At 40.6% G+C, this 27,424-nt stretch overlaps 1 protein-coding gene across 1 annotated transcript in view; it reads left to right on the top strand.

The window, feature by feature from the left end:
- The first annotated feature begins 10,602 nt into the window (after positions 1-10,602).
- Positions 10,603-27,424, top strand: part of LOC128374212 (dolichyl-diphosphooligosaccharide--protein glycosyltransferase subunit STT3B) — an 86,494-nt gene continuing 69,672 nt past the window's right edge. Inside the window, exon 1 of the mRNA XM_053334485.1 lies at positions 10,603-11,016. Within this exon, the coding sequence (XP_053190460.1) occupies positions 10,733-11,016 (284 nt within the window). The 5' untranslated portion in view covers positions 10,603-10,732. The remainder of the gene's footprint in view (positions 11,017-27,424) is intronic.

Below are 27,424 nucleotides of genomic sequence, written 5' to 3' on the forward strand. Positions count from 1 at the left end.
ACTAAATGTTGCTAATAGTGTTGATCCCAATGAGAATCAGCAGCCTGCAGCTCAGAGCAGCTACCTTCAGAACAGAAGCCAGTTATTTCAACACTCAAATTAAAGGGCTTCTTCGTGGGTTGGTGGATCAACAAAGGGTTTTTAAAAACACAGTGAAAACTCAACTAAATTGAGACTAAAAGACCAGTGAATACTAGACAAAACAAGGCCTAAAACACCACCAACTATTCCTCGATAGGGAATTTTCATTTGCTATCAGTGATACTTTCAATATGGAAACTTGTATTCTAATTTTTTCACTTGGGAGCTTCATGATCATGATAGCCCATATTCATCATTCTGGCATGTAACCTCACATTTTCTATCATGGATACTGTTGATATTAGCATGCTCATGTTGGCACACACACACACACACATACACTGACATTTACTTATTCATGCTTTCAAAAATCTAAAAATCTACAACATCCTTCATTAATGATCATACAGAGACCACTGAGATGCATGAAAACTTCAAATCACTCAGGCTGTGTTGTCCCACATCTGTTGATTGCACTTTTACAGACAGACAGAGCCTAATGCCTTACACCAACAGTGTGTGTGTGTGTGTGTGTGTGTGTTGGATGAGGCCAAGGTAAGAGGTTCAGCAGGTCCACATGATGTTTGGCAAAGAAGCTGACAGAGCTTTCATCGTGAGCCCACAGCTGAGTCTGACTGGAAGATTTGTCTGTGTCTGTCTGTCAGTGGCTTTCATCCTACCTGCCTGTCCAACTATTTGCTTGTCTGCCTGTCTGTGTCTTGGAGGCAGCTGCTTTTAATTCAACCGTTGGCTCCAAGAATCAATTTTGCAATGCTGTTAAAAGGGCTCCACTAAGCCAAAACTGACTTCTTAGACCAACCTATAAATCAGGACCCACAACAGGATGAGAATCTACCAGGAATGGGTTGCATGTATTTTATATGTGAGTGTTTAGTTCTCTTCTGTCAAGCCCTAACAAAGTGTTGTGCGTGAATTTCATTTTCCAGCACACAGTCTATTACGTAAAAAATGCCAAAAATGGACTAGAAAGCTTCCTTTGATACAAAACACATTAACCTATAGGCTGCAGTTGTGAAGCTGCCCCACTGAAAATGCATGAACTGTTCACCAAATGCACTCATGAACAGTAAGAAAGTGATTTATCAGCTACAGTGGGCTGTCGTCTCATGGGGAGATTTCCGTTGCCCTTCTTGCAGTTTACATGCTCTATTTACATAAACTATGCCACAGGCACACTTGGTGTACTGTAGGTTGCGCTACAGATAAATTGGACACCGCCCCGGGATATACATGCTGATGATAAATGATTTATCATTTTACATTATAAATGGATTACCACAGGGGCATCAAACATAACAAAGGTAACATTTGTCTTCATTTTTCACAACCACATAATGTGATGCCAATTTTCCTGCAGCACAAAAGTCAAGTTCTCAAAAATGAGACTCTTTTTTTTTTTTTTTTTTTTTTAAGTGACTGCGTCTAAATGTCTCCTGAAGCACTTCTTTTTTAACTGACAAAACATTTCTTAGTGTCACTATAAGAATAACATCTTCATTTCAATAGCAAATCCAAAAGGAGCTTTTACTATTTTATTACAGGAGCAACAGAAAACCTTAAAAAGGTCTATGTGGTTAGGTGCAGATTGGTTAACAGCCCTGGACAGGTGTAAAGCAATTACACAGGAATCATGTAGCACATAGAGTCAGTCAACAATAATCCTGTTATATTTAATCCTGTTACACCAGTTGACATTCCTCCACCTTGAAAATTACTTCACTAAATTCTGGCTTTAGTTATAGTTGTAGGAGAATAGTAGTTAAGAGATCAAATCAATGACATTTTAAAATAGTTCTTTCAGGTGTGTTTTCTTAACTATACGTTACATATGATTTTTTTTTTTGTCTCTTCAGCATTTAAGAATCATATCTCCAGTCAGCTGGTGCAAACTCTCCTATCTGTATCATAGTGTTTGTTGTAATTTAGGTGAAATGCCAGCATGTACACACACCCTGCAACACTACTGCAGAATAATCATATTGCCTGCATTTTGTCTTTGAACCAGTAGAGGGCGTAGTGGCTCTACTGGATACTGCAGACAAAGACATCATTTGTGCCTTGTCGAACCAACTGGGTGAAGTCCTGAAGTGCAGGATCCAGTGTGCTTACATTTCTGCTTTGAGGGGGGAAAAATGGAAGTGCTGCACTGAGAAAATGACACAACTTTCCATTACTAAGCCATACTCTGTGGCACTAACCAGTCACCAAATACTAGATTCATTTTGTATCCTGGTGGGACCTAATTGCATTTAAACAGCTGCCGTTGGCAAGCATAACTTAACAATTTTTCCCTGTCTGATTCTCCCACTGTGCCGAGTCTCTCTCTCTCTCTCTCTTTCTCTTTCTCTGTTCATTCCTCACAGCACTCTCCATCACTCTCCTGTCACAATGTCTCAAGAAGTAGAAGCTCAAACCACCAGTGTAAAGCCCTCCATTAGTATAACTCCATACCTGCGGCACTGTATTGTGCCAACATGTGTTTAGCCGAGGAACAACTCATCATTGCTTCCATGCAAAGAGGCAAACGCTCACACAAGCCATAAAGTGGTCTTAATAATCCAGAAAGAGATACTCGCCTGCCAAAGTCACTTATCATTCCCACATGCTGGTTGCCATGGTGATGCCTCATACATCAATCAAAGCTGCTGAGGAATGCGTTGGTTGGTGGGAGCTATAAACAATATTTAAGATTTAGTAAGGAAATGACCATGAAGACAAATGACTCCCTGCTTTGACATCGCCTCCTCTCTCCGCTCTCTAGGTCAGTTAACGTCAGAGGTAATTTCCCCCAACAACCCTGTCATTTAAATCCAAATACCCGTACTGTTTAAGTGTTTGCTTGACATGTTATAAAACAACACGTGGTGTGTGCGGCTTTTTGTGTTGGCAGCAGCAGGAGTCACGCTCTTCAAGAAACTTCAAGGCCCTGAGCCACAATTGCATGTGGCAATTGTCCAGAGGATGATGTGCCTGTTAAGATACAAGCAGCAGGCAGTCGAGGCCTAGAGATGAAGAGATGACACTATGGTGTATTAGGAGATATTAACCCTGCTGTCCTCTCAGACATTTTTGTCTAATGGTAGTGGACTTTGTGATATTACTTTCATTTCCTTATGCCTTATGCCTTATTGTGTCCATATATTCTGAGCTAGAAAAGTCCTTTAATAGAAACAAGGAGCTTATTAAGGACAAACACAGCTGTGTCACAAATGGCAGCATGGTTGATCTGATGGTGTTTGTCTTTGGAGAGTACATTAAGAGTGTTGTTTGCTTACATTTACCAAGACCAGTGCTTGGCAGTTATATTGCAATTTCCCCCGCCAACAAAAGCTAGAATGATTTGATTATTTGAGCCTAGAAGGAGGAGGCCAGTCCATGTAATTCCCTACATCAATCATCCCCAAAATGGTGTGATGATGATTTGGGACGTTGGCTCAGTGCATCTTATAATCTGTGTTCCATATTAATTTGTCTTTTTAAAAATAATTTACTGATTGCTGTCCCATTCCAGTTAATGTTGCGTGAGAGGCTGCAGCGAGCCTGGTGCGACGCTGATAATCTCCAGGCTGTCTACTGTTGCACTGTAAAAAAAACCTGTTTTGCACATCATAGCAACAGCTCATCCTGAATATCCTCACAGGTCAAAACTGAAGTCAGACAAGAGAAGAAGAGATCATTAATTTTATTTTTTAAACAGAAGTTATAAAAGATAGTTTGGATGACTAGTAATGTCAAGATAAGACACAAATATAAATAATAGTCATTATAATTCCACTAGGCTGTTACACCTTTTGAAGAAACCCAAAATTCTTGTTCCTCATTCTGGGAAATACACTTTTTTGCTTCATTGCAAAAATTTAGATGAGAAGATTGATACCACTCTCATTTTAACTAAAGATGAAGCTAGCTAGAAGCCGGCTAGCTTAGCATTAAGACAATTGAAAAAAAGCTAGCCTAGCTCAGTCAAAAGTCCACAAAAATCAACCTACCAGCAATTCTCAAGCTAATGAATACACGTTATAGCTTATCTGTTTAATGCATACAAAAATTTAAGTGTAAAAACAAGAAATTGTGGTTTAAAAGAGGATTATGAGAGCAGTGACTTCCTGGAGTCTTGTCATGACCACGAGGTTGTGTTAGTCTCCAGGGCAAACAAATGAGATAGAAATGTTCACTGGTGAGCTTTGGGGTTTGATGTTCATTTTTTTAGGTATGTTTTTTGTCTGGAAATACACTTCAATTAAAACCCAGGCTAAGTTGTATGTGTTGACTTATAACACTGCCTCATGTTTGTGGGTTAAAACTAATTCTGAATGTGTCCCTCTGGTTTACAGTAGAGGCATGGTCAAGGATTACGTCACTAGCACCAAACAGCCAGTAGAGGGCTGGCAGTCTCACTCTCTCCCTCTCTCTCTTTCTCTCTCCCCCCTCCCTATGTTTGTCCTCTCGTCACTCTCTCTTGCCAGTCCTTCACCCCTATCTCATCCCATCTTTCCCATATTCATTACAGAGGCCAGCTAAGTTTAACTTTATTTACGTGGCGTGAATGGTGTCCTGTCAGATGACAAATCGAGGGCAACCAGGAGGAGAATCGATTGGACACAGGCTGAGCACAGAGACGCCTAGGCCTGGCCAAGAGGCCACTTTGTATTGAAACACCTTTACGGAGTGCTCTTTGGTCCAAAAATAAACCAGAGTTGGCCTTTAATTTAATGTATTTTCACATATAAAAAGGGCATGAAACCCAAAAAAGGGAAAAACATCAGTCTGGAGTTCATGCATGCAGAAAATCCTCACAAAAACTGAATCCAATGAGGCATTGGGCCTCACAGAAAACCCATAAATACCTCACATCAAATGAGAAATCATAGACTGTAAAGTAAAATGTCAATTCAAGATGAAATTGCACCGAATGCAGGTATTGGAAAGCAATGCTTCGTGACTGCAGAAGAATAATACAAGTAAGGCAGCTCTCATATCTGCTCTTCTTGTTTTGAATGTGGCTGCCGTAATTTTGCCACCGAGATTTCAGGGCTGTCATTGAAGCAATATCACATAAATCTGTCGTCTTCTGAATTGAGACAGCTCGTGTTGGCCACTCAGGAAAGTGAAAGAAGGGTCATTTGTCAAGCTGAGGCAGCTGGGAAATTGGGAGGCATACTTCAATTTTCAACATGTGAGTTATATATTTTTTCTTCCCCCGCAGGGATAATGTCAGTCCAAGTTCAACTGTTTTCTACGCACTACATCCCTCGTATCTGAATGGCAAGCCCTCTCAACAGACATGGTGAAGAAGCTGTTCTACCCATACCAAAGCACAGAAAATGTTGATAAGGCAGCTGTTATTCTGAAGAAGTAGAAACGTAAGCCAGCGTTTCTGACATTCTGCCTGCAGACAGTTGATGTCTCTGTTGAGCTCAGGTTAGTTGCTCACTCCTCCTCATTTTTTCCCATCATTCTCCCTCTCCCCTCCTCCATCTATTGAAAGTTTCTTATAAACTTTTTATGTGGCACACCGTTCGGTTTGAAGCATCACTGCAGGCAGTTTTAGCTGTGTCGACAGGTCAGAATCAATCGTGATGAATGTGGTGAATTGCGAATGTTTACGGGTCATTTTCTACGTGGATACTTCTTCAGTGTTCTTCTCAGGAAAGAAGAGATTGATTAAAAGTTTTCTTTCCTTATGCACTCAGATGCAACAGACTTTTTTTTATCAGTTCCATAATTGCATAATTATCCTATAATTTCATGGGATAATTATTATGATTAAAAGCCTGATTTGAAATTAAAACGACTGTGTTATTATCTAAAATTATGATTTGGGGGTAAAATAAAGACAAGGATTCAACTCTTATCAAAAAACTGTGATACATCCTGATTTGTTTTTTTATTACTAAGTCCTCAAAAATGAAAGCTTTCATTGGTAAGATTGCTTTTCTCCCTTTCTGGTGATGTGGTCGGTGAAAGTATTTTTGCAATCAAATAAGAACTCAAGACATTTTCAATCAAAACTGTCACCGTCTCCAAAGCTCACAGCCTCTCTGGGAGAAATAACTTTTCATCTGCTTTGGAAAATGACAGATGGATACAATGAATGCAATAGCATCCTGAGGCAAATGCAGCCTTATAAATTGAGCTCTCTGATCTCCCAGATGATAGATCACACTATATTCTGTTACAAAATATGGTACCTTATCCCACTATTTCATATTTTATCACAACATGCAATTTTCCCCAAAGAAGGAATCAGGTCTTGACTGTGCAAGGTGCATATAAATAGCTAAGTAGCGCAGTACTATAGGTAATCACAGTAGATCGCCCATGACATTATCAAGATTAACAATCCTATCATAGAAGGTGAAAGGTATGGCCGATCCTGTGCCGGCACACCTTTCATCAAAGTCAAGATTAAGTTGTTGTGCCATTGTAGAGTATCATCCGTATGCGTTGCCTGGGACTGAGCGGGTCATGTTCACATCAAGTAGATTTAACTGCTTCTCTGTGCCCCATTGACTGTTGGAGGAATGAGGCATGCTCAGTGTGAAATGGTCTGTCACTGATGAGGCCGCGCAGGTATCCCTCTGCACTCTGTGACAGACCCCACATCATCAAGTAGAAGTGAACTCAGGTCATTACTCACATTTTCATGTTTTTTTCCCATCCCCTCTCATCATCAACACTAGGACTCCATAGACGTCATTAGACTCTGTTGTCAACGAAACCTATTGAAATCTGTTTTTTTGAAATTCAATTGACCTTGAGCCAATTATAATGATGCTCAACAGCTTCTTAGAGGGTATTAAACTGTCTGACTATCTGTTGGCAACAGGTAAATAAATAGTTCATAACAGTTAAAAGCCACACCTCATTGGGATGCTAAATGGTTTTCTTTAAGTACTCTCATTTCTGTTAATGATTGCTGTGCAGATGAGTCTGTGCATTGGTGATCCCCAGGCACTGGCTAATCATCCTGTTTAACTGGACTGCACAGAGAGAGTCTACAGAGTCTTTAAAGCTTTCGACTCTCACAAAACAGAGACAAACAAACATCCTGCTCTGCCACGCTTTTTGATTGAATAGATTTTCCTCCTGTAAGCTTGTGCAGCATGTAGTTGATGCACGAGCAATTAAAGAAGAGCAATGCCAAGTGAATTAAAAAAGGACAATAACAACCCTAACAACAATGCCCAAAGCAAACACAACAATAAAATTCCTGGCGTTGAATTTTCTTTCTCTGTGTGCAAGTTTGTAAGACAGGAAGCTGGCATAATCAAAGACTCCACATACTGAAGTGTGTGTGGATGTGTTTGACTCTATTTGTTATCCCTGCGATTGATTGGCAATCAATCTGGTATGTTTTCCCTCTACAGACCAAGAGCATGATGGGAAGGGCTCCGGCAACCAATAAAGATCTGCAATAGGAATAACTGGGTATGGATGATTTGTGGATCTATAATTCTCATAATGAGAATTTTTTTAGTTTCTTTTGTAATGCCGATATTTGTTGCAAGGATATCAAGAATTTGGGAACATGATGTGCCTGCTTTCCCAGACAACCTTCACACTGCAGTCTGTGCCTTAAAAAACAAATTACAACATCAGATTCTTTCCCACTGTGCAATCCACATACCATCTTCATAAGACTGGATATTTCCTTTGAAAGTACACTGTAACTTCGTCTCCATCAGAGACAGCTGATTCACTGAGGATTCTTTGCTTTGCCCCACATGCTTACATAACACCATGCACAAGCGAATGATTATTATGCTTTTTGAGACAAATTGCTGAAGGAGCTTTTAGGATTCTCTTGACTCACCATTTTCAATTACGTCAGTTTAGGCAAAATGTGTAAAAATGGGTTTAATGATGTAATCCTCTTGACCAGTTCTGACACCTCTTTCTGTCTGTGTCTCTCTCTCCCTCTCGCTTTCTAACTCTGTCAAACATGCTCTCAAAGCAAAGAGAGAATGACAGAGAGAAAGGTGCAAAGAGTGTTTCTTTGCCAGGCATCTGAAGCTTTTTGCACGACTGGGCTTTGGCACAGAAAAAAGTATAGACACATACGAATGCCAAGCATAAACATGGCAAGGCTGTAATGTTCTTGGAAGAAAAAAAACAGAAAAAGAAAGACAAAGCAAACACAAACGTTCAACTCTGCCTCTGGAGACCCAGGAAAGCAAAGCTGCCCTGCCTGGCAACAGCAGTCATTTTGGCTGGCTTTCATCTGGGCTTGGCCTTTTGACAATAGATGCGATTGAAGCAATCTTCACAGTGTGCATTTCTATTTGTCTCAGAGATCATCCATTCAAAATTTGGAGGTAGAGGGGAGAGGGTGAAGGGGTAGAGTATTCATGGTGGCATAGAGCCTTGATGATGATTGAGGCACTTTGAATATGTGTGTGTGTGTGTGTGTGTGTGTGTGTGTGTGTGTGTGTGTGTGTGTGTGTGTGTGTGTGTGTGTGTGGTGTATCTGCTGGTGTATTCATAGACGTCATTCAGTCATCATCAGTATGCATGTGCTTATGTGTGGGAACACAGGTATTTGCATGAATTGTGTCTTAACACACTCTATTGCCTGTGTGGATGTTGACTGTGTGTGCGCGTGAGGACTCCTTTTGGCACTGACTTTCAGCTGTAACATATGCCTGCGATACTGTCTATAATACCAAGCTTTGGTCTCTGCGATCTATTCATGAACTCAAAACTCTTATCCACTTCTGCCACTCCATCTACTCTCAATGATGACCTCCATCAATTTTCATAATCATCTTTTTACTCTCATTTATTATCTGCCTTCCATCTCCCCATTTCTCTCTCTCCTCTTAAGCCAGCTCAAACTTCAGTCCAATTCTCCCACATGAATATTTCATTTACTTCTTTTAAAAGCATTAACTTATGGATGACAGAGTAGCTGTAAACTGTGTTGATGCAAAGTAAGGATAGCAATTTGAGACAATTTATAGAATACCTAAACCAGAAAATAAGCTTTTCTAAAATCAAAAGTGCCAAAAGCAGATTTGCAGCTAATGAACAGCGTGTTTTATATATTGTATATGACTAAGAATACAAACTTTGATGATTAGTTTTTACTGCTCAAATGCACAATATCTTTTTAAACTTTTCTATAATTCACACAAAGCAACGGGCCTTGAAATCAGGTGTATTACACAGATAATAGCAATTAATCATTTGAATTTATAATAATGCTTTGGAGGTCAGTGATTAAATTACGACGCTATTTGTTTAGACATAGCCTCTTTTGATTATACGCTGCTCAAAGGGAAGCCTCTGTGTAAGATTTACATAAAGCAGGATAAGTTTTAGAGGAGGTGAGGAAAATACTTTTATGTCCACGTTGACTTTCTGTACAAGAACAAAGTTGTTTCTACCTGTGCTATTACTCTGAGGACTGTTGTTATTCCCTTCTATTGGGACTGAATCACATCTCAGATAAATCAATAACTCCTCCCTGACTATGTGTGATGGTTATATGAAACAGTGCAAGCACAAAATGAATGTATACGATCAATCAAAAAACTTCAGCATTGATTTGAAATGTTCAGAAAAGGGAGTCTTATTCCATTATAGGCTTTCAAAGCTTCGGGGAGGAAGTTGAGAAAATACATCCTGAGTTTAAGAGAATGATGAATGCTGTGCTCTTGTATTTTGCTGGGGGACATAATAATGATGAGACACATCAATCTTTATTACCAGTACACCAGCCCCAGTCCAGAACATCCAAGGGCAGAACAGAAATATTGCACACACACAGAGAACATTTATCTTCTCTCACCTGCCTATAGCTTTTGGTTGCAATGAAAGAAACATGCTCCTTAAAACTGATTTTGGACTTATCTTTGTTATTCTCTAAAATAAATAAATAAATAAATAAATAAATAAATAAAATCCTATACAGCTAACTTCAAACTGAGTAACAAGGATTAAAGAAAAAGAAAAAAAAAGAAAAAAAAGGGAAAATAAGGGTAGGACTAGAAAAGCTCCTTGCTTAAATCTACACTTTTTGAAACATTTAATATTTATTGTTTTGTTGTATGTCTAAAAATGTTCATGTCATTTCTATTTTGTACATTTCTATATACATATATATAAGTGTATGTATAACAGGGGATAATCCTTATTCCAATGAACTGCAATCATATATGAGTGTGTTCCCATTGGTGGAGCCGCCTGTCCATCCACTCAATGCTGCTCTCTGATTGGCTGTTGGACTCAAATCCACGCCCTCTCGTACCTGTCGGTCTGTGAGAGGCCGCCGGACTTTACCGACGCCCCTCCCGCCTCATCCCTCCCTCCCGTTTCCAGCGGCATTCAATCGTGTCTCGGACTGACTCGGTATGTGGCGCATGAGTATGAGTCTCGGGATGTACCGTCTGTCTCTCGGAGTAGCGATACTGAATTAAATATTTACTAACGGAGGAGGAGGAGGAGGAGGAGGGGAGGTGTGCACAGGATACAGAGGAAGAGGGGGAGGATAAAAAAAAAACTGACTGACTGACTGACTGACTCAGAGGAGGGGGAGAGTTTTACGACAGTACGGACCGGAGGAAGACACGGGAGCGTGGCTGTACAGGGACACCCGAGCAAATCCGACCGTACACAGCACGCAGAAATGGCGGAGCACCACGCAGTCAGCGACGGCAAGCACAAAGCGTCCGCCAATGCCGGGAGCTCGGTGCACGGGAACAGCAGACCCGGCGCCGCGGCTGCAGGAGGAGGAGGAGGCAGCAGCAGCAGCAGCAGCAAAGGAGGCCTGTCTGGCGGACTGACACAACCAGCAGGGTGGCAGTCTTTACTCTCCTTTAGCATCCTTTTTCTGGCCTGCCTGGCCGGTTTCAGCTCCAGACTTTTCGCGGTGATCCGGTTCGAGAGCATCATCCACGAGTTTGATCCCTGGTAAGCTTGCTTTTTTAAATGGTCGCTTTGTAGAGAGGGTAATAAAAGCATCTAGTAGAGAAGAGGTCCGGGTCCGGGTTGCTCCTGCAGGGTCAGTCAAATCGTTATATTATTTCTCACTTTATTGTCTGTCTTACTTTTTTTTAACAGTGGTTGTTTTGCATGCAGCCTAACGTCAGCTCCTCGTGCACGTTAATAGTTGTGTTTCTATATTGTGATGAAAAGAAGGGATTTTTTTTTACTCTGATGTCCTTGGAGGAGGCAAACACTTTGAATATATATGTGGAGTCTGTTACAGAGAGGGACCTTGACATTTAAAAAAAAAAAAGTGATGATACACTAATGACACTAATAGCTAAGCTAGTCTGCTGCTTGGTCCAGTTGTTGAGATTTTGCGTCTCTCCACTTGTCAGAAAAGTAAAGTAAAAAGCTGCTTTGAGCCTCCAGCTGCAGGAACAACTTTGCATCGAGTGAGGTAAATGTGCGAATAAGTGGAAGGAAACACATGCATGCCTTCTCTTTGCATGGAGAGACTTTTAATGCATTGCAAACTCAATTCAGAGTGAGTGAAGTTCAAATAGTCTCTTATATGTTATATGTTTTTTTTTTTTTTTTTTTTTTTTACAGCTTCAGCAGTGCTCTGTATGACTGCTTGAGGATGTTTTACTACTAAGATAGATCGTCTCTCTCTCTCTCTCTCTCTCTCTCTCTCTCTCTCTGATGCTGTAACTTGTAGGCTACTGTGTGTATTGTGTGTAGTGTAAAGCACTTGACAACCAAGGTTTTTCGCGCACATTACAGCCCGGCGTTCATCATGACAGCAGACTATTTAACCCGGAAGCCAATTGATCCGGTCTGGTGTGTCAGTCATCACAATGCAGGATTATTCCGCTTTGTAACAGTGTCACATGATGGGCCCACAAGTGTCCGCCTGGGTTGCAATGCACTGTCATCCACCCAACCCCCCCCCCCCCCCCCCACCCACCCCCCTCCCAAAACACTACTCTCCTGTGGCAATTCAACCAGGCACAGGCACACTACTGACTGGCTGATGCATTCATTTATTACATTTCAAGGACAGGTTCTCCATCTTGCTCAGGGTGACACCTGCCTCTTTAATTACGCTGATAACTTGATTATATTTTAAAGCCAAGGGGGCCAAGGCTTTGGGGGTTTGGAGAGGGGGGTCACCATATTTCGACATGATTGAGAGCTTAGAGCCTTTTGGATTTGCACCGAGGAATGACCTTAGCTTTGTGTGTGTGTGAGAGAGTGGTCCCAAGTGTTACACGCTCTTCATAGGGGGTTGCATTCTTCCATTTCAGCCTTCATATATCCGATTATCATCCTGGGTGGTCACACAGTTGGTATATATAACCTATGGCTATGTTTTTTTTTTTTTTTTTGCTACACTACACAGTGACAGTGCCGAGCGATAAAGTGGCATAAGCTTTCCGCAGTTACAGAGCTACAACTCTACAGCTTTTAAGCAACATGTCACCGAAAATAAAGCAAAAGGCATTCTGTGATAGTCAGAAGTTTCAAAGCCTAGTCTGCATCTGAACATCTAAGTAGTCTATAACATTTTTTCTAAGACTTTTGGACAGAGAAAAACAAATCAGTGCTCGTCTGTTGGAGGCTTAAATGGTGCAAAATGGCACATTCAGCAACAAAGCCATAGATTTTTTTTAGACTGTTTGTATTTTTTGGATCGTTCCTTTAACTGTTGGAAGAAGTATAAAAGCTGCAAACGGTCATCATTTTTTTTATAAGGGAGACATTTCTATCCATTCATTTATCAACACAGAGAAATATTCACATTTGCCTATTCTTCATAAATCTTGCAGCACCCCCCCCACCCCCCACCCCCTCCTTTAGTTGACTTCATGTGTAATCCTGATCATGTTGCTAAGAACCATTGCTCTACTTTTCTTTTTTTTTTTTTTTACAACACTTAATTCTCTGAGGAATGTGTCAGTGTGTGTATAGTCTAGTAGTCTTAGCATGAGTCTTAGCATGAGAGTTTTTTCGTATTGATTTACACATAAAATTTTGACCTCGATGTGAGCACCGTGTTCGCCAAGGTTACCAAATGGACGATTATTCAAAGATGTTTTCTGGTATAATGTGTCATCTTACATGCTCTCTAATTACCTTTTGATGGAAGGACCAGACCAGTTCCTTTTTCTTTTTTTTTATAGATTGAAAAGCATGCTTATTTGAATCATGTATTACAATTTCAACAGTAACGAATGGGGAGAAAAACACTGTTAACTGGAAATTAGGCTGTGACGGTATGGATTTTTTTCTGATGGCGGTGAAAAAGCAACGTGTCCTCACGGTTTGGTGGTTTATTACAGTACTAAAATCATTTTAATAGAGAAACGGGTTTACATTTGACTGCTAGAAGCTCATACACCACTGTTTGTTAATATAAACATTGGGGCTGGGTATCGTTAAAAAATTTACAATACCAATACATCATGTGATTAGAAGCATTAAATTACATAAAATGCCGCCATTCCTCCACATTAGATATTTTTTCATTGAAGAACACCTGCACTGATTGGCTGTGAGTCCATACAGGTAGTCATATTTTCTAGCTCTGGTTGCAAAAAGGATGGATTGCAGGTATCGTGGTGTTTCGATACTACTTGGTATCGATTAATTTAGGTTGATACCTTAAACGTATACTTAAACGAGTACTGATACCCAGCCCTAATAAACACACAAGCCACCACCTCAGGTCTGATTGTACAATAAAACTATCCTGTCTAAGGTCAGAAGCAGTCTAGTATAGTCTGTTGTCGATGGCGAGGAAGACTGGGGTTAGCCTATAGCTTGGATGCTGGCTCGGTTGCCGGGCGCTGCTTCCGACGTCCCCTCTGGGCGGTTGTCCTCGTGGGGTGATGCCAAGGTCTTGCGGCTTGGATCCCAGAGAAAAGCAGAGGCTATACACAGATTCTCCAAACCTACCCTCATCCAGCCGTGTTTGACATTTAAAAAAATTGTTTTTGTGGTGATGACGGTAATGAGCTCAACCCCACGGTGATGCAGTTATGGTCACAGCTCTAATTGGAAGCGTCTGTCACTCCTAGATGCACATGATTAGTGCCGTTGTAGTCTGAATGCATGGATGCTGTCATTGATTTTTTTTTATTTTTTTATTTCCCTTCTCTGAGTCTGCAAAGAGCTTCAAATTATCTGCAACTAACCATTACATCTAACAAGCTTGGCAATTTGAAAGAATCCAGATTGAATTGATAAGCACTGAAATGTCAGGCATATTCTGCACAATGCAAACATCCACCAGCTGCACTGATGTTTTGTAGACGAGCCCCTGCTATGACGTGCCTGTTATCTGGCTCTGCTGATTTTTAGTTTCCTAATATTTGTTGATCATTTTAACACCAGCTGGGCTTTAGGTTTTTTTTTTGTCTTTTCCCATTTATAAAAGTAATTAAAAAAGTTGTGTCCTGACTTAAAAATGCATTACACGTTCTTTTAAGCAATCGCAGCTCAATCCTCATAAAGCAGTGAGTCAAAGGATAGTTGCTGCTAAGACTGTTTTATGACTACTTACTACTACACGTAAGCTCCCTGAGATGCAACTCTTTGACCCCGCTGATACAAATATATCCCTCTTTGTTAAATAGTACTGTTATTTGCCAAGTTGCTGGTGCTCTACTCCTCCAGAAGAAAAAAAGATTTGTGTGTTTATTGAATCAGTGCAAAGAAGATTTAAGTAGACTGAGAACCTGTTTGGTGAGAGACACACATGTACTGTATGGGAGGAGCTGTCAAGCTTTTTCCCACATTGGTTATGTCAGGGAATAGAGTCCATTCTGACAGTGGATCGAGGAGGAGGTGGGTGGAGGATGACATCGTCTCTGTCAAGCAAATAATGAGCTGGATACGAGCTGCTTTAGCAAGAAAAGATAGACATACACATTCACACACACACACACACACACATACATTTACACTCTCACTCGCTCTACGACCTGTCAGCATCAGAAGTGCTTCTGCTTCGCATGACTGGATTTTTGTTCAAGGTCTGGATGGATGCTGGCCCGTGTGTCATACAGGATGTTCGCTTTTAGTGCCGAACTCACACGCTCAAATGACAAGTTGATGAATCGATTAGTCGCCTTTGACAATCGATTCAGTCTTCTTTTTTTTTTTTCATGTAGAAAGCCCCAAAGGTTCAGCTGCTTTATATGATTAAATACTTAAGTGTTTGTCACACCAATAATCAGCTTAAACTAAAAGATGCAGCGATGCTACTTTTATCTCTCTTCCCCCAAGTCGTATCAAGAGTATTGATCCAATATCAGAACTGCGGAGCTCATTTGGATTTAATTTAATGTGATGTAACATGAGATCAGGGATTGATGTGGAATCAGAGATTGAGTTTGTGGCTCGTTGTGACTGAAGAATAGCAGAAAACCTGAATGGCAGATACCTGATCCAATTGATCCACTGGTATTGGCATCAATACTGATCAATCAGATGGGATCAGTGCTAACTATAATTTCAAGGAGTAAGTTTGGAGTTCGGTAACTTGTGATAGCATTTCCATATATTTCTTTGTCTTGATATATAGTAAAGTATATCAATTCATAAACTGTCATTTTATCACAGTATTAGTTTGTGAACATTTCTATGGAGCCCATCTTTCTATTGTATTATAAACATACTTATAATGTATTATAATCTGCTTATAGCACTGTATATTTATAGTGATATATTCACAATGCTTCATAAAAATAATCTCTATAATAGGTAATATAACAGTACTCATTTTCTCTTATGAACTGTTAACATATAAATACATTTTTGGATTTTGTATGTGGTTGTTGCATAATGTCACAGTGCAGGCCGTGCCCCCTCGAGAGTAACGACCACGGATGACTAGATGTGCTGGACGTCGGCCAACGGCTTAATTCTTTGGCTGGCTCGTTAGCATAGCAGTCTGTGGTCTGGGAGATCAGGGTGCGAGACCCCGGGTGGGAACACATAAGGATTTAATGATATTTTTCTGTCTTTACTCATAGCACCCAGTGACTGCTTAGAGTAGTTTATAATCACGGTATAATCCATTATAGCAGTGATTATAATGCACATATGGTAAGATATGGTTAGAGACAGTTATGGTTAGAGACAGTTGGGATTGTAGTGTTGGTGCCATCTGCTGCTGTGCACACATCCTCACATCAGCAATTTGACCACGTTAGGATAAAATGTTTGAGCCCAAGAACTGCTGGAAAGCTGCCTTACATACTCTAAAAGTATCACAACACATCTTCATTTCAACTCTTCCTTCTCAGCTCTTTTTCATCTGCCTCTTTCTTGAATTTCTCTTAAGAATCATAAATCGGAAAATTGTAGCTGCCGCTTTCCTTGGTGCTGTTATTATCCAAAAAACATCCAAAGTAACCTCTGGTTTAGTTGTGCAGAGCTTTTAGAGGCACTTATATTACTTCTTGTGAGACACAAAGAGAATATCCACTTATTTTACCTGCTTTTGATCGTTAATTGGTGATTTTAAGTGTGATTTGACCCCTGAAACATCAGCAGTTTCAAAAGATGCTTTGTACCATCATCTTACATCTCAAGCAAACACTTTCATATCAGTTAATACATCAGAAAGGATGTTTTAGTGCCTCTGACCCGTTTAATAATACATCCTATGCTACTGAAAGTTGTTAAGTGCTGTGAAAAAGAAATCCCCCCCCCCCCCCCCCCCCCACGAGTGATGTTACCACCTCAGCTCTTTTGAAAAAGCCTGCTAAAATTAGTGAGGGGTTTGCAGCTTTTAGGTGTGGGCTTTTTTCACCTACACACACACACACACACACAAACACCCTCTCTCTTTCGCTCTCTTTCGCTCTCCTTCTGTCTTTTTCACACACACAAAAACATGACACCTGTTTAAAAGTAGATTAGGCCATCCCAGGAGCAGCTGCTGGCACAGCAACACATTAGCTAGTGCAGTACACAGCTTTCCACGAGGATATGGAGGAGATAGTCAGTGGGGAAAAAATAGCCAGCTACAGAGTCTATGTGTGCCCCCAGATAAAAGCCAACTTCAACTCAACTTCTAGTCGTCTTCATCTTCACTATCATCCTGAGTGTTGAGTCTGAGTCATATGACATATGCCTATTACTTTAAGTGTGTGTGTTTTATAATGTGTCTTAGAGAGGGGGCTCCGCTGTAAAAAGCTCAATGTAAATGAAGATCATTCGTTTATTCATTCATATATTTAACCTATAGTATAAACGACTGTGTGGTGTATGTGCGTTTTTACATTGATTTAAGAAAAAGTATACATGCAAATATACATCAAATGCTGCCTGTATAACTAAAAATATTGGTAACGCCGATACTGATATATCGGCCGATAATATCAACTGACCAATATATCGGTCGGGCTCTAATCGTCAAGTATCTCCTCCAATGAGGATGTCCTCTGTCTGTGTTTTTGTCATCAGTTGTTTTGCTAATATCGATCAAACACTGAAGACAACCCTCTGCACTCTACTCTGCAGGACACCACCTCTCAGCTGAACACACACACACACACACACACACACACACACACACACACACACACACACACACACACACACACACACACACACACACACTCCTGTAGAGCACGTGTAGGAGCAGGACTGAAGCAGACGGATAAGCACATTACTCTATCATCATGCTCATATTGTTTTGAAGCAGAGGCCAGTGGTCATAAATGCACACAAACATTAATATAATAAAGCAGCCGGCTGGACTTAAATGAGTAGTCTGCTGTTCTGCCGGCAGCTGGAGCTTATGGGAAGCTCAGGCGGTACTGTGGGAAAATGTGGAATAAGTCATGATTGATCTTTCTACCAGACACTTTGCCAGAGCTGTGAACTCTGCCTTAACTCCAGACCGACTGTCTAACAGTGTATGAAATACTCAGCCGATCGACGGTGTCCTGTTACCCTCAGTCATTACCGGCTAGAATCACATTATCTCAGTCCTTGTTATAATACAGTAGATTGGAGTTACCATAGCAACTTATTAGTCATTTCATAGCATACCACAATGCCAAAAGATAATGACTGTTTTGACTCTGGTTCTTTAGTCTCGACTCCAGCCTCAGAGGCCAAAACTCTTTGCACACAAGTCACGGATATTACAACACTTGCAGGACACAGGACATCTAACACATTCAGTTTTTTTTCAGTCTCTCATCAGCAGAACTTTTTTTTTTATTTGCTGCTTTCTCCTCAGTTAGGTAGGGGATTTGATGTCAAGCCCCTGATGATTAAGTGCCATTTACCAGGCTGAGCTCCCAACAGACTAGTGTCAGCCAGGTATAGCAGGGGAAGTCTGTGAATCCAAGCTTTAGTGTGTGTGTGTGTGAGAGTGTGAGTGTGAGACAGAGGGTGACGTATCTGTTTCAGGGCACCAGGGGCAGCTGTGGATGAGCTGCTTCTGTCAGGCAGTGGGAAGTCACTGGCTAGCACAATGAAAGGCATACAAACACAATTTCATACCAGATTTCTTTGTTTTATTGTTTGTTTAGGGTGTAATTTATAATAGATTAATTTCTAAAGGTGTGCTAATTATTCCAAAAATAATTAGCATGTTTTTTTTTTTTTCGGTGACAGCTCTTTTTGAAGCTGCTCCTCCGGCTGTGGATTGTGCATTTTAAAAGTTTGTGTTTTTCCAGCCTCTTATTAACTATTCCACAAAGCTGTCCAGGACATTAACAAAAGGGCAGTATTCTTTATAAAGGTGAAAAGCACTGGTCAATTTATTCACATTGAATTGAAGTAGCTGACGTCTGAGTTTTTCTAGTCCCCCAATTAGCCTGTCAGCCAGTTTGGTGGAACTATTCTGATGGTGTTGGCAAGATTGCTACCCTAACAAGAGATGCTTGTCAGCAGCCCGGAGGCCACGCGAGTCACAAATGCCTTGATGGAGGGTGACGGCACAGAGAAGGGAGCTCAATTTGTTACTCTCGCAGAATGAATACTCACTGAATGTGTAGCGTAAGGCTCGCCGCTTACACTTATGTCATTGTCAAAATATCAAACCCGCTACGGAAACATAGAGTCAGTACATTAGATCATGCAGCTGAGACGAACATCTGTCTCACCGGCCAACAACTGCAGCAGCCGATGCAACTCTCTACAATGTCTGACCACATATTGGGGAATCTAAATGGGTGCTTTCTCACCCGACTTAAACTTAATAAAGTGACATTAATAGATCTACAGTAGTGAAACTTACAGCAGGTTAAATTCAGGTTGTTTTAGCTACTAGCAGCTGCTACTATCTGCCTAGCTAGCCAAGTTAATATAAAGCTGCATCTTCAGTATGTCATATTAAGGAGCTCTAGGGGGAAAAAACTACAAAACAGTTCAATATTGTTTGCTTTCAAGCATCAATTTGCAATGCAGGACAATAACTACGACCGATTATTAATGTTAAAGTCCTGTTTTAATGTTATCTAATAGCAAAAGTAGCTCTATTGTAAACAAACGGCTCATTTCTGTTTCCATGCTCCGGTGTTCAGGCCTCCTCCTGCCGCCGCCCGGTTAGGCTGGTTCTTCACATCGGCCTATCTCTGCCTGCATATCCGCAATGACTGACAGGCTTCACTGTCTCTGAGCTGACAGCATGTTCAATGACACCTTGGAAGTCTCAGTAAACGCAATTAAAAAGTCTCAACTGACATCTCTGAGCAACAGTGGCACAAAACATTAAACCTGCATTAACTGATGTTTCGTCCTCCTGTGAAATGAGCCGAAACGAGTAATGAACTATGACTACGACTAATGAACTGTGACGTCTTCAAATGTCACTTTTTGTCCAAATTCAGATATATGAAGTTTACTATCATTTATAACACACGCACACACACAAAAAGCTTAAAAATCATCATTTGAGAAGCTGCAGATAATTATTTGGTTATCAAAGTAATGACTAATATTCTGACAATTGACTAATTGATTCATCCTTGAACATTTTTGTCCACATTTTCAGCACTGAAAACAAGACAGTGTATGAAAATGGTTATGATAGCAGGTTATAATTTCTTATAGCACATGTTGATGCCTTCAAATGTCATATATATTGTCCAATCAACAGTCTAAAATCCAAATATAGCCATTTAACTATCATGTATGACACAATAAGAGCTTTAAATCCTCATATTTGAGAAGCTGCAACAAACTATACTTTTGGCTTTTTCCTTTTAAAATGATTGACCACCATTGAATATCTTAAGCTAAACTTCCAGCCAAAAATCTTACATAGTGCACCTTTTTAATTTAACATTTAATTTCACGCTGGCGGAAGAGGTCCAGCATAGCCTGCCGCTTGTATAAGCTACACTACAATGTAGCCTTGTCTATTATTCATTACAAATTACCTTGAGCTGGTCCTCCGCTCCACCTTTCTGAACTGCAGTCTTCTTGCTAGTTTTGGCAGTCGTACACTAATGAGATTTTAAGAGTATTGTCCTCTGACAGCTTCAAGCTCTGCGTTTCAACTCTTTTCCCTTTTTATTAAAGACTGTAGACTGTGATCCTGTGCTCCTATAACTTTCAAACAAGGCAGCAATGCAAAACAAGCAAGTTATTATACCCAACCCAAGCCTGCTGCTAACATCTTTATAGTTAGGGTATAGGCGGCAGTGTTTCCTGTACTGTACTGTACTGTACATTCACTAACCAACATATTATAGTTAATTGGTTTCAGATCACCAGCTTGGGTTGAGTCATGTTCACTTGTTGTACTGTAACAGCTTCAGTGTGTGTTTGAAGGACAGGTTGTACTAATCATTGAATAGTTTCCTTACAGCTGTGCCTCTTTGCATTTAGCACTTATTATAAGTGATCAACATCAATCATCATCCCGGGGTGGCTGTGGCTCAGGAGGTAGAGCGGTCGTCCTCTAATTGGAACATTGGTGGTTCAATTCCCGGCTCCCCCAGTCCACATGTCGATGTGTCCTTGGGCAAGACACTTAACCCCAAATTGCTCCCGTTGCTGCGCCAACGGTGTATGAATGTGAATGTGAATGAATGGTTAAATTCCCCAGATAAGCAGTGTATGTGTGTGAATGGGTGAATGACATGTAATGTAAAGCGCTTTGAGTGGTCATAAAGACTAGAAATATATATATATATGAGTACAGTCCATAAGTACAGTCCATTCAACAGTGATGCTGGAAGTCATTATTATGATGAAAAATAAGACCATGTTTAAGTAATATGATGTCGATACAGCAAGATATGTGCTTTAGCGAGTATATATTGTCATGTCAGAGGCCTTATTGTGACATTTGTCCTCATATTGTGCAGTCCTGATATGTCTTGACACACATTTCCAAAAAGCATTATGTCTAATAAGGTGTCTCTTACAGGAATTGATCGTAAAATGAGCTCAGGCACAAACCTGGGTAGCAGAGCTAAATTTATCCCCAGTGTTCTCATCTACAGGAAACAATGGATAAACTTCTCACACACACACACACACACACACACACACACACACACCCTCACACAACCATCCATACTGTGTGTGTCACACAGCGCGGAGATGCCTGCGTGGTTGATGGCAGCTTTTGTCAAGCTGCTCGTTGTGCGTTGTCATGGGCGGTTTGATGTGATTGTTGTTCCATGACCGCCCAGCCTGCAGAAGCCATTTGTCCGGGGGAAAAACAGAAGGAACGACGTGTCTGCTTAACAAATGCCGAGCTGTAATTGACGGCCCTTCTTTTAAACGCCTGTTTGAGCGCGTTTCTCATTTGTGTTTTTCTTTATAGAGATAGTTCTGCGCATGAGTCGAACAAGTGTGTGTGTGCCAGGTCAGCAGTCTGTCTACATACTTCGAGTTCCCTGAGCACCACACACACAGACACACCCACATAGACACACACACACACCTACGCATTTTTCCAGCAGTGAATAGAAACATGTTGGATAAGTAATACTGGTCAGAGTTTACAGGGTGTAGTCTTTGTTTTATGATTGGGAAGGGGTTGCATAGTTAGACCTGTGTTACCAGCAGTTGAGAAACTCCTGTAAAACACCAAATATTGTAAGACCAACAGGTGTAGAGGATGCATTTGCAGAGCCAAACCTAAAGTAGAGCTTCTCCTGAGGGAGTAACCTGTGAAGTTATACTTAGAAGAGAAAGCCCAGTGTCTGCCTGTGAGGAGACCTGTGACTTTGTTTGTGCTTACTGTAGATCACTGGCGGTGAAGCCGTCCTCGAATATTCGCTCAGCCTCACTGTTTACCATCTCTTCTTTTCTCGCTTCGGCTTTGAAATGGTCCTCGATGCCCTCTGGATGAAATGCAAAGGATGGTGGGGTGCAAGTGGGGCAGAGGGAAACAGCGAAGATCTGTGCTTATCATACATCCCTGTCCTCTTACTGACAGGAGTCAGCATGCAGCCCTGTGGGCGAGCGCACCTGCATACAGAGAGGAGAAGAAAAGAGGAGCAGGAGAGACAGTGGTAGGATGGTAGGAGGCGGAGGGGGGTGGAAGAAACTAATGCCTGCCAGGCTTCCAATCTGAGGGAGGTTTCGGTGGTTGAGCCAAAGCGCGATTTTATTGTTCCAAAAACTGCTTCATCAGTTTTGTTTGAGTGTTAATATATATATATATACATGTACTGCATCTGTGCTTTACGTTTGCATGCACGGCGCATAAGGTTGATGTATTATTTTTCGGGTCTTGGCCTCAGGTTAAATTGAATGTCTTCTGTAGCTGTACGAGCTGTACTTACCAGGAGAGCCCATTTAATAAGATCAGCTGCTTAAAGCATCTCTAAAGCATTACTGAATAGTTCAAATAGCTCAACTCGGCTTATTCTTGAGTAATTTTTCCTTTCATTTTAATCCCTCCAACATTTTGCAGGAACTCCCCCTGAAATTCGCTGTCTAGCATCAGCAGTGAAGAGCGGGATTAATCAATTAAATCCCAAAGTAGAGGCTATTATCAAGGTCAGGTAGTTGTAGTCACGCAATGGTGCTTGATGTAATAATGTAGGTACCTCTGCATGCTTTAAATCATCATTTGCACCTATTGGCTGGATCTCCGCTTAGCTAATTGGCCGGCTATCTTTGGGCACCTGTTAAATGATATGTGTGCTGTTGTCATTTAGATTCTGTTAAGTCTTAATTAAAAGTCTTTAATTGTCTTTTTCTTGTTTCAAGGTAAGTTTTATATAATTCTGCACAGTTTTTATGAGTAATTGAGTTTTCGAATTGCTGCTTTGTGTGAAATTGTTGCAATTCAACACAGGCTGTTTTTAGTCTTTTTATCTCTATGCAGATAAACTAAACCCCGTAACTCAAACTAATCTGAGTGATGATGCTCCTGCAGGTCCTAGAACGAGTGACACAACCTCTGCCTCTTCTATAACTCTGGTTTATAGGTGCAACAGTAAATCCACAATATCCGCTTTTCTTTTTCTGAATATTAATGTATTCTACTGGAGCTGTGGACTTTTGAGTTTCATGTCCCCTGCTCCTACACAAATAGGGAAGTGTTGGGATTAGGAATACTCCCCTGTCATTCCCATTTGGCAAAGAACTGGCCTCAATTCTGATCCCTGGTCGCCATGTGGTAGCTTTCCATAACTCTTAAATAATTAGGACATATTAAAACCTGAAGATTTGTATCGGGATCAAGTAGCTAAAGCCCACAGATTTAGGTATTTACTAAGACTTATTGTCAAAGCAATTAAATAATAATAAAAAAAAAGATATTTGAATTCATTTTTATTGCTAAGAGGAGTAGATCTTTTGAAACGATAAAAAAAAAAAAACCTGAATTATAATTTCCCACGCATCAAAAAGTTGTTCTGTGCAAAAAGAAGACAGTGAAGTTTGGAATAAATGGGGTCCTTCTTGTAGAGGAGACAGATAAGCTCGTGGTAATAGAGAGTGGAAAGCAAAACGGGATGAAAACACAAAATTGCTCCTGATTATGCCGCATATCAGCCGGAGTCCCTTCAAGTAATTAAATTAAAGCAAGTGTTGAAACCACTGAATTTTTATGCTGGAAGATGGATTTATATAATCATATTTTACTGTTACTATGTTTTTTGCAGGATTGCATGTTTTATTTAGGGTTTTATTAGTATTCAGAATAGATACTGATTCCCTGGTTATATAAATGTTTTTGGTTTTGTTTGAAAAACACAGAGTCAAAAGTATAATTTTACCCTGCCAGTTGTATGTCTGCCAATAGGCATCTTTCCATTTTGGCAGCACTGACTCTCTTGTTTTTCTGGTGCAGATGTGGCCATTGTTCAGCTATTGTGCTCGTGTTCATTCTCATCGGCCCATTGAGACGGGATGACTTTATTTCCGCAGCCTAGCCTCTGGCAAGTCCACCTGGTGTGACATTACAGAGCATTATGGTTCCGAAGGCCACGGCTTTGTTTTCAGGTGGCCCGAACAGCTGACTTGCCCAGTGGTTCGCTCTCTGTTGTCGCAGCCAAACAGACAAATGGAGAAATAGTGGGAAGGGAGGAGTTGGATGGAAGAGAGCTTGGGTAGCGGATGAGAAATGACAGATGGATGAATGGAGCGGTGTCAAGCAGGACAGAATGACAGCTGGAATAGGTTGTCAATCTGAGACTGGCCGAGAAAGATGAGCCTGTCAGACGGCTGTCATATCATTGCAGTTATCAAGCACAGCAGCTGGCAGGTAGTCTGAGCGAGCCACATCATCTATGAAATGAGGTTGAGCATGGGGGGGGAGGTGCGGGGTGCTTTGATTGGGCAGGGTTGATTACATATGCACAGATATATAGATGTTGTGATTTGATTTGTATGTGAACTGTTATGGTTTTGTTTTGTTTTGTGATGGTCCAACTAGCCAACCAGGATTTGGCCCAGTATGCTTGACCGCCAACACTGTGCTAGACATCCTATATTATTGAATGAATTGAAACTACAAAGGAAAGCAAAAACTTAGACCTCCTTATTCCACATTTAGAGCATGTAGCCTCTCCAAAACGAGAACCAATAAAAGGCCCTTATTGGTAGACTTTTTAAAAAAAATTCTTTGTACTGAATTTCTGATTTCTTTTTTTTTGCAAGGTTATTCATTTCCTCTTCTAAAGTTTTATACATGTTCCCTCTTATTTATCAAGATCTTCTCTTTGTTGAGTGCCTCTCCACTGCTAACCTTTTAAAATAGATGACAGTTCAGGATGTGTGCGCTGCAAAGGTGAAATTTCTGCTGAAAGGGGAAACGGGAGAGGAAAATGAGATTGAAATTAATCATCTGCAACAAATTAATCAGGAAAGTTAAAAGCCCCTAGAAAATCCATTATAGACATTTGATAACCAGTTTGAGAGGTTTTAACCCCTGCAGGGATATAGATATAACGCATTGTAAGATGCACACAAAGAAATTCAGCCAGAACTTCTAGTAAACACCAACGACAAGTTTTTTAAAAATTTGCATCGGATTTGCGTATTTATTCAAATGAAAAGACCAGCTTTTATAAACCACCAGTACTTTTAGGTCAGTGTCATTATTTAAACACCTGCTGTCCACTATCATCTCAATGCCAGTTCGAGTGGCAGAAGGCAGAATGTAATGCGAGCGCTCGCCAAGAACATGTTTCCCTCATGGAAACTGTGGGCATCGTTGGCACGCAGCTAACCTGCTTCTATAAAAAGTCCAAGGAGTGCTTTGAGAATGGCATGACTCACTGTGGCTCCAGGCAACCCACAGTAGGCATTAGTGCACTCACAGGCCATTAGATAAACCGTTTGTTTCGGCCTCAAGACATCTCCGATTTAAAAAAAAAAAAAAAAGAAAAAGAGGGAAAAAAAGCAAATTTTAGTAGAAGATTATAGGCTTATCACAGTTTGCTTTTTAACCCCATTTGACTGATAAATACAGCTCTTTATAAATCATGATAGGCCGAAATAGAGAAAAGGAGCAATTTCATTCAGAGCCAAAAGATGTGTGTTTATTCGACAGTGTACAAAAAAAAGAAATCTAACTCATCTATCTGCTATAATTAAAGCTCTTAAAGTATTTTGCACCCCGTGGTGTGTCTGACCATGTCTATGCCGTCATTGATTGAAGGCGAGATGTTATAATTATTCAAATAGGGGGATAACGCCACACACTTTATGACAGTCTATCCTCGAAGGACCTCAAAAGATGTTGCGCTCATTTGAACACGTGGGAAGTACTGGAGGAAGTGGATGTGTGAAGAATTTTAAAAAGCGCTTGAGAGAGAGAGAGAGAAGTTCAAATCCTGCCCACTGTCTCCAACACCTGGTGAGTCATTGTGTGAAGTGTGTTGATTGTCTCGGTTGCCAGTAACACAGTTTCAAAAGTTGTCATTTGCAGCGCCCCAATTTTCACTTCTGAAAGGTGCGAGAGGCTCTTGACCCCCGTTTGATGGTGGACTCTGAACTATACAGTCACATCTAAAAGTCACACACATAGAAAATTTCTGATATTTTTATTTAAACCTGGAAATAATCTTAAAGTTTGACCAATGTCCTCGAGATCCAGCCTTCAAAAACATTTAAAAACATTATGTCGTGTAAAAAGAAGACAAAATATTTGAGATCAGCACTATTTCTTTATTGGCAATCAAATTAAAGCACATTTATGGCATTGACAAACTTAACTCCTTTGTACAGAAGGATTTTTTATTTACGAAAGAAATTGGCTTTTTGAAATTATATTTAAAAAAAAAAGATTCAATTTAGAAGAGGATTAGAATTGATTTATGTTTTTAATTACAACTAAATAATGTTTTGGAGCAGCAGCAGTAATGTTAACAAAAGCAAAGTCCCTGTGTAAACTCGTTAATATCTCACTGGAAATTAATCAAAAAGTTCAGTAAAATAAATCATTTCTGACATCAAAACCCTGAGAGAAGTTTAGTAAGAATCAGGCAGGGAGTAACTTAGAACTGCATTCTATCAAAAGGCCACCAGGGGGCGACCGTTTTGGTGTCAAAAGGACTTCCGTCTCTGTACAAGTCAATGGAGAATTCACCAACTTCTCACTTGATTTCTAACCTCAGTAAACGTTTTCAAAATGTGTTTATGGTCTCAATCGCTAGTTTAAAGCCTTCTTCAATGCAGTATGATGTTCCTTTGTGACATTTTGGCCTCCCTGATTTTATATTTGACGATAAAGCAGGGTATACATTAGGGCGTGGCTACGTCCTGATTGACAGGTTGATTGCCCAATGTCCTCGAGATCCAGCCCTCGGAACCATAGCAACCTCCCCGCTCCGCCCATGGCTCTAATAATTTAATTCAATTTCTGCCAAGTCTGTTATGCTAGGTGGCGCTAGATTCTACACACTGCACCTTTAATTCTCCCTCACACACACACTTACCTTGTACA

This window comes from Scomber japonicus, chromosome 15 (assembly GCF_027409825.1).
Source record: "Scomber japonicus isolate fScoJap1 chromosome 15, fScoJap1.pri, whole genome shotgun sequence".
NCBI classification, from domain to species: Eukaryota; Metazoa; Chordata; class Actinopteri; order Scombriformes; family Scombridae; genus Scomber; species Scomber japonicus.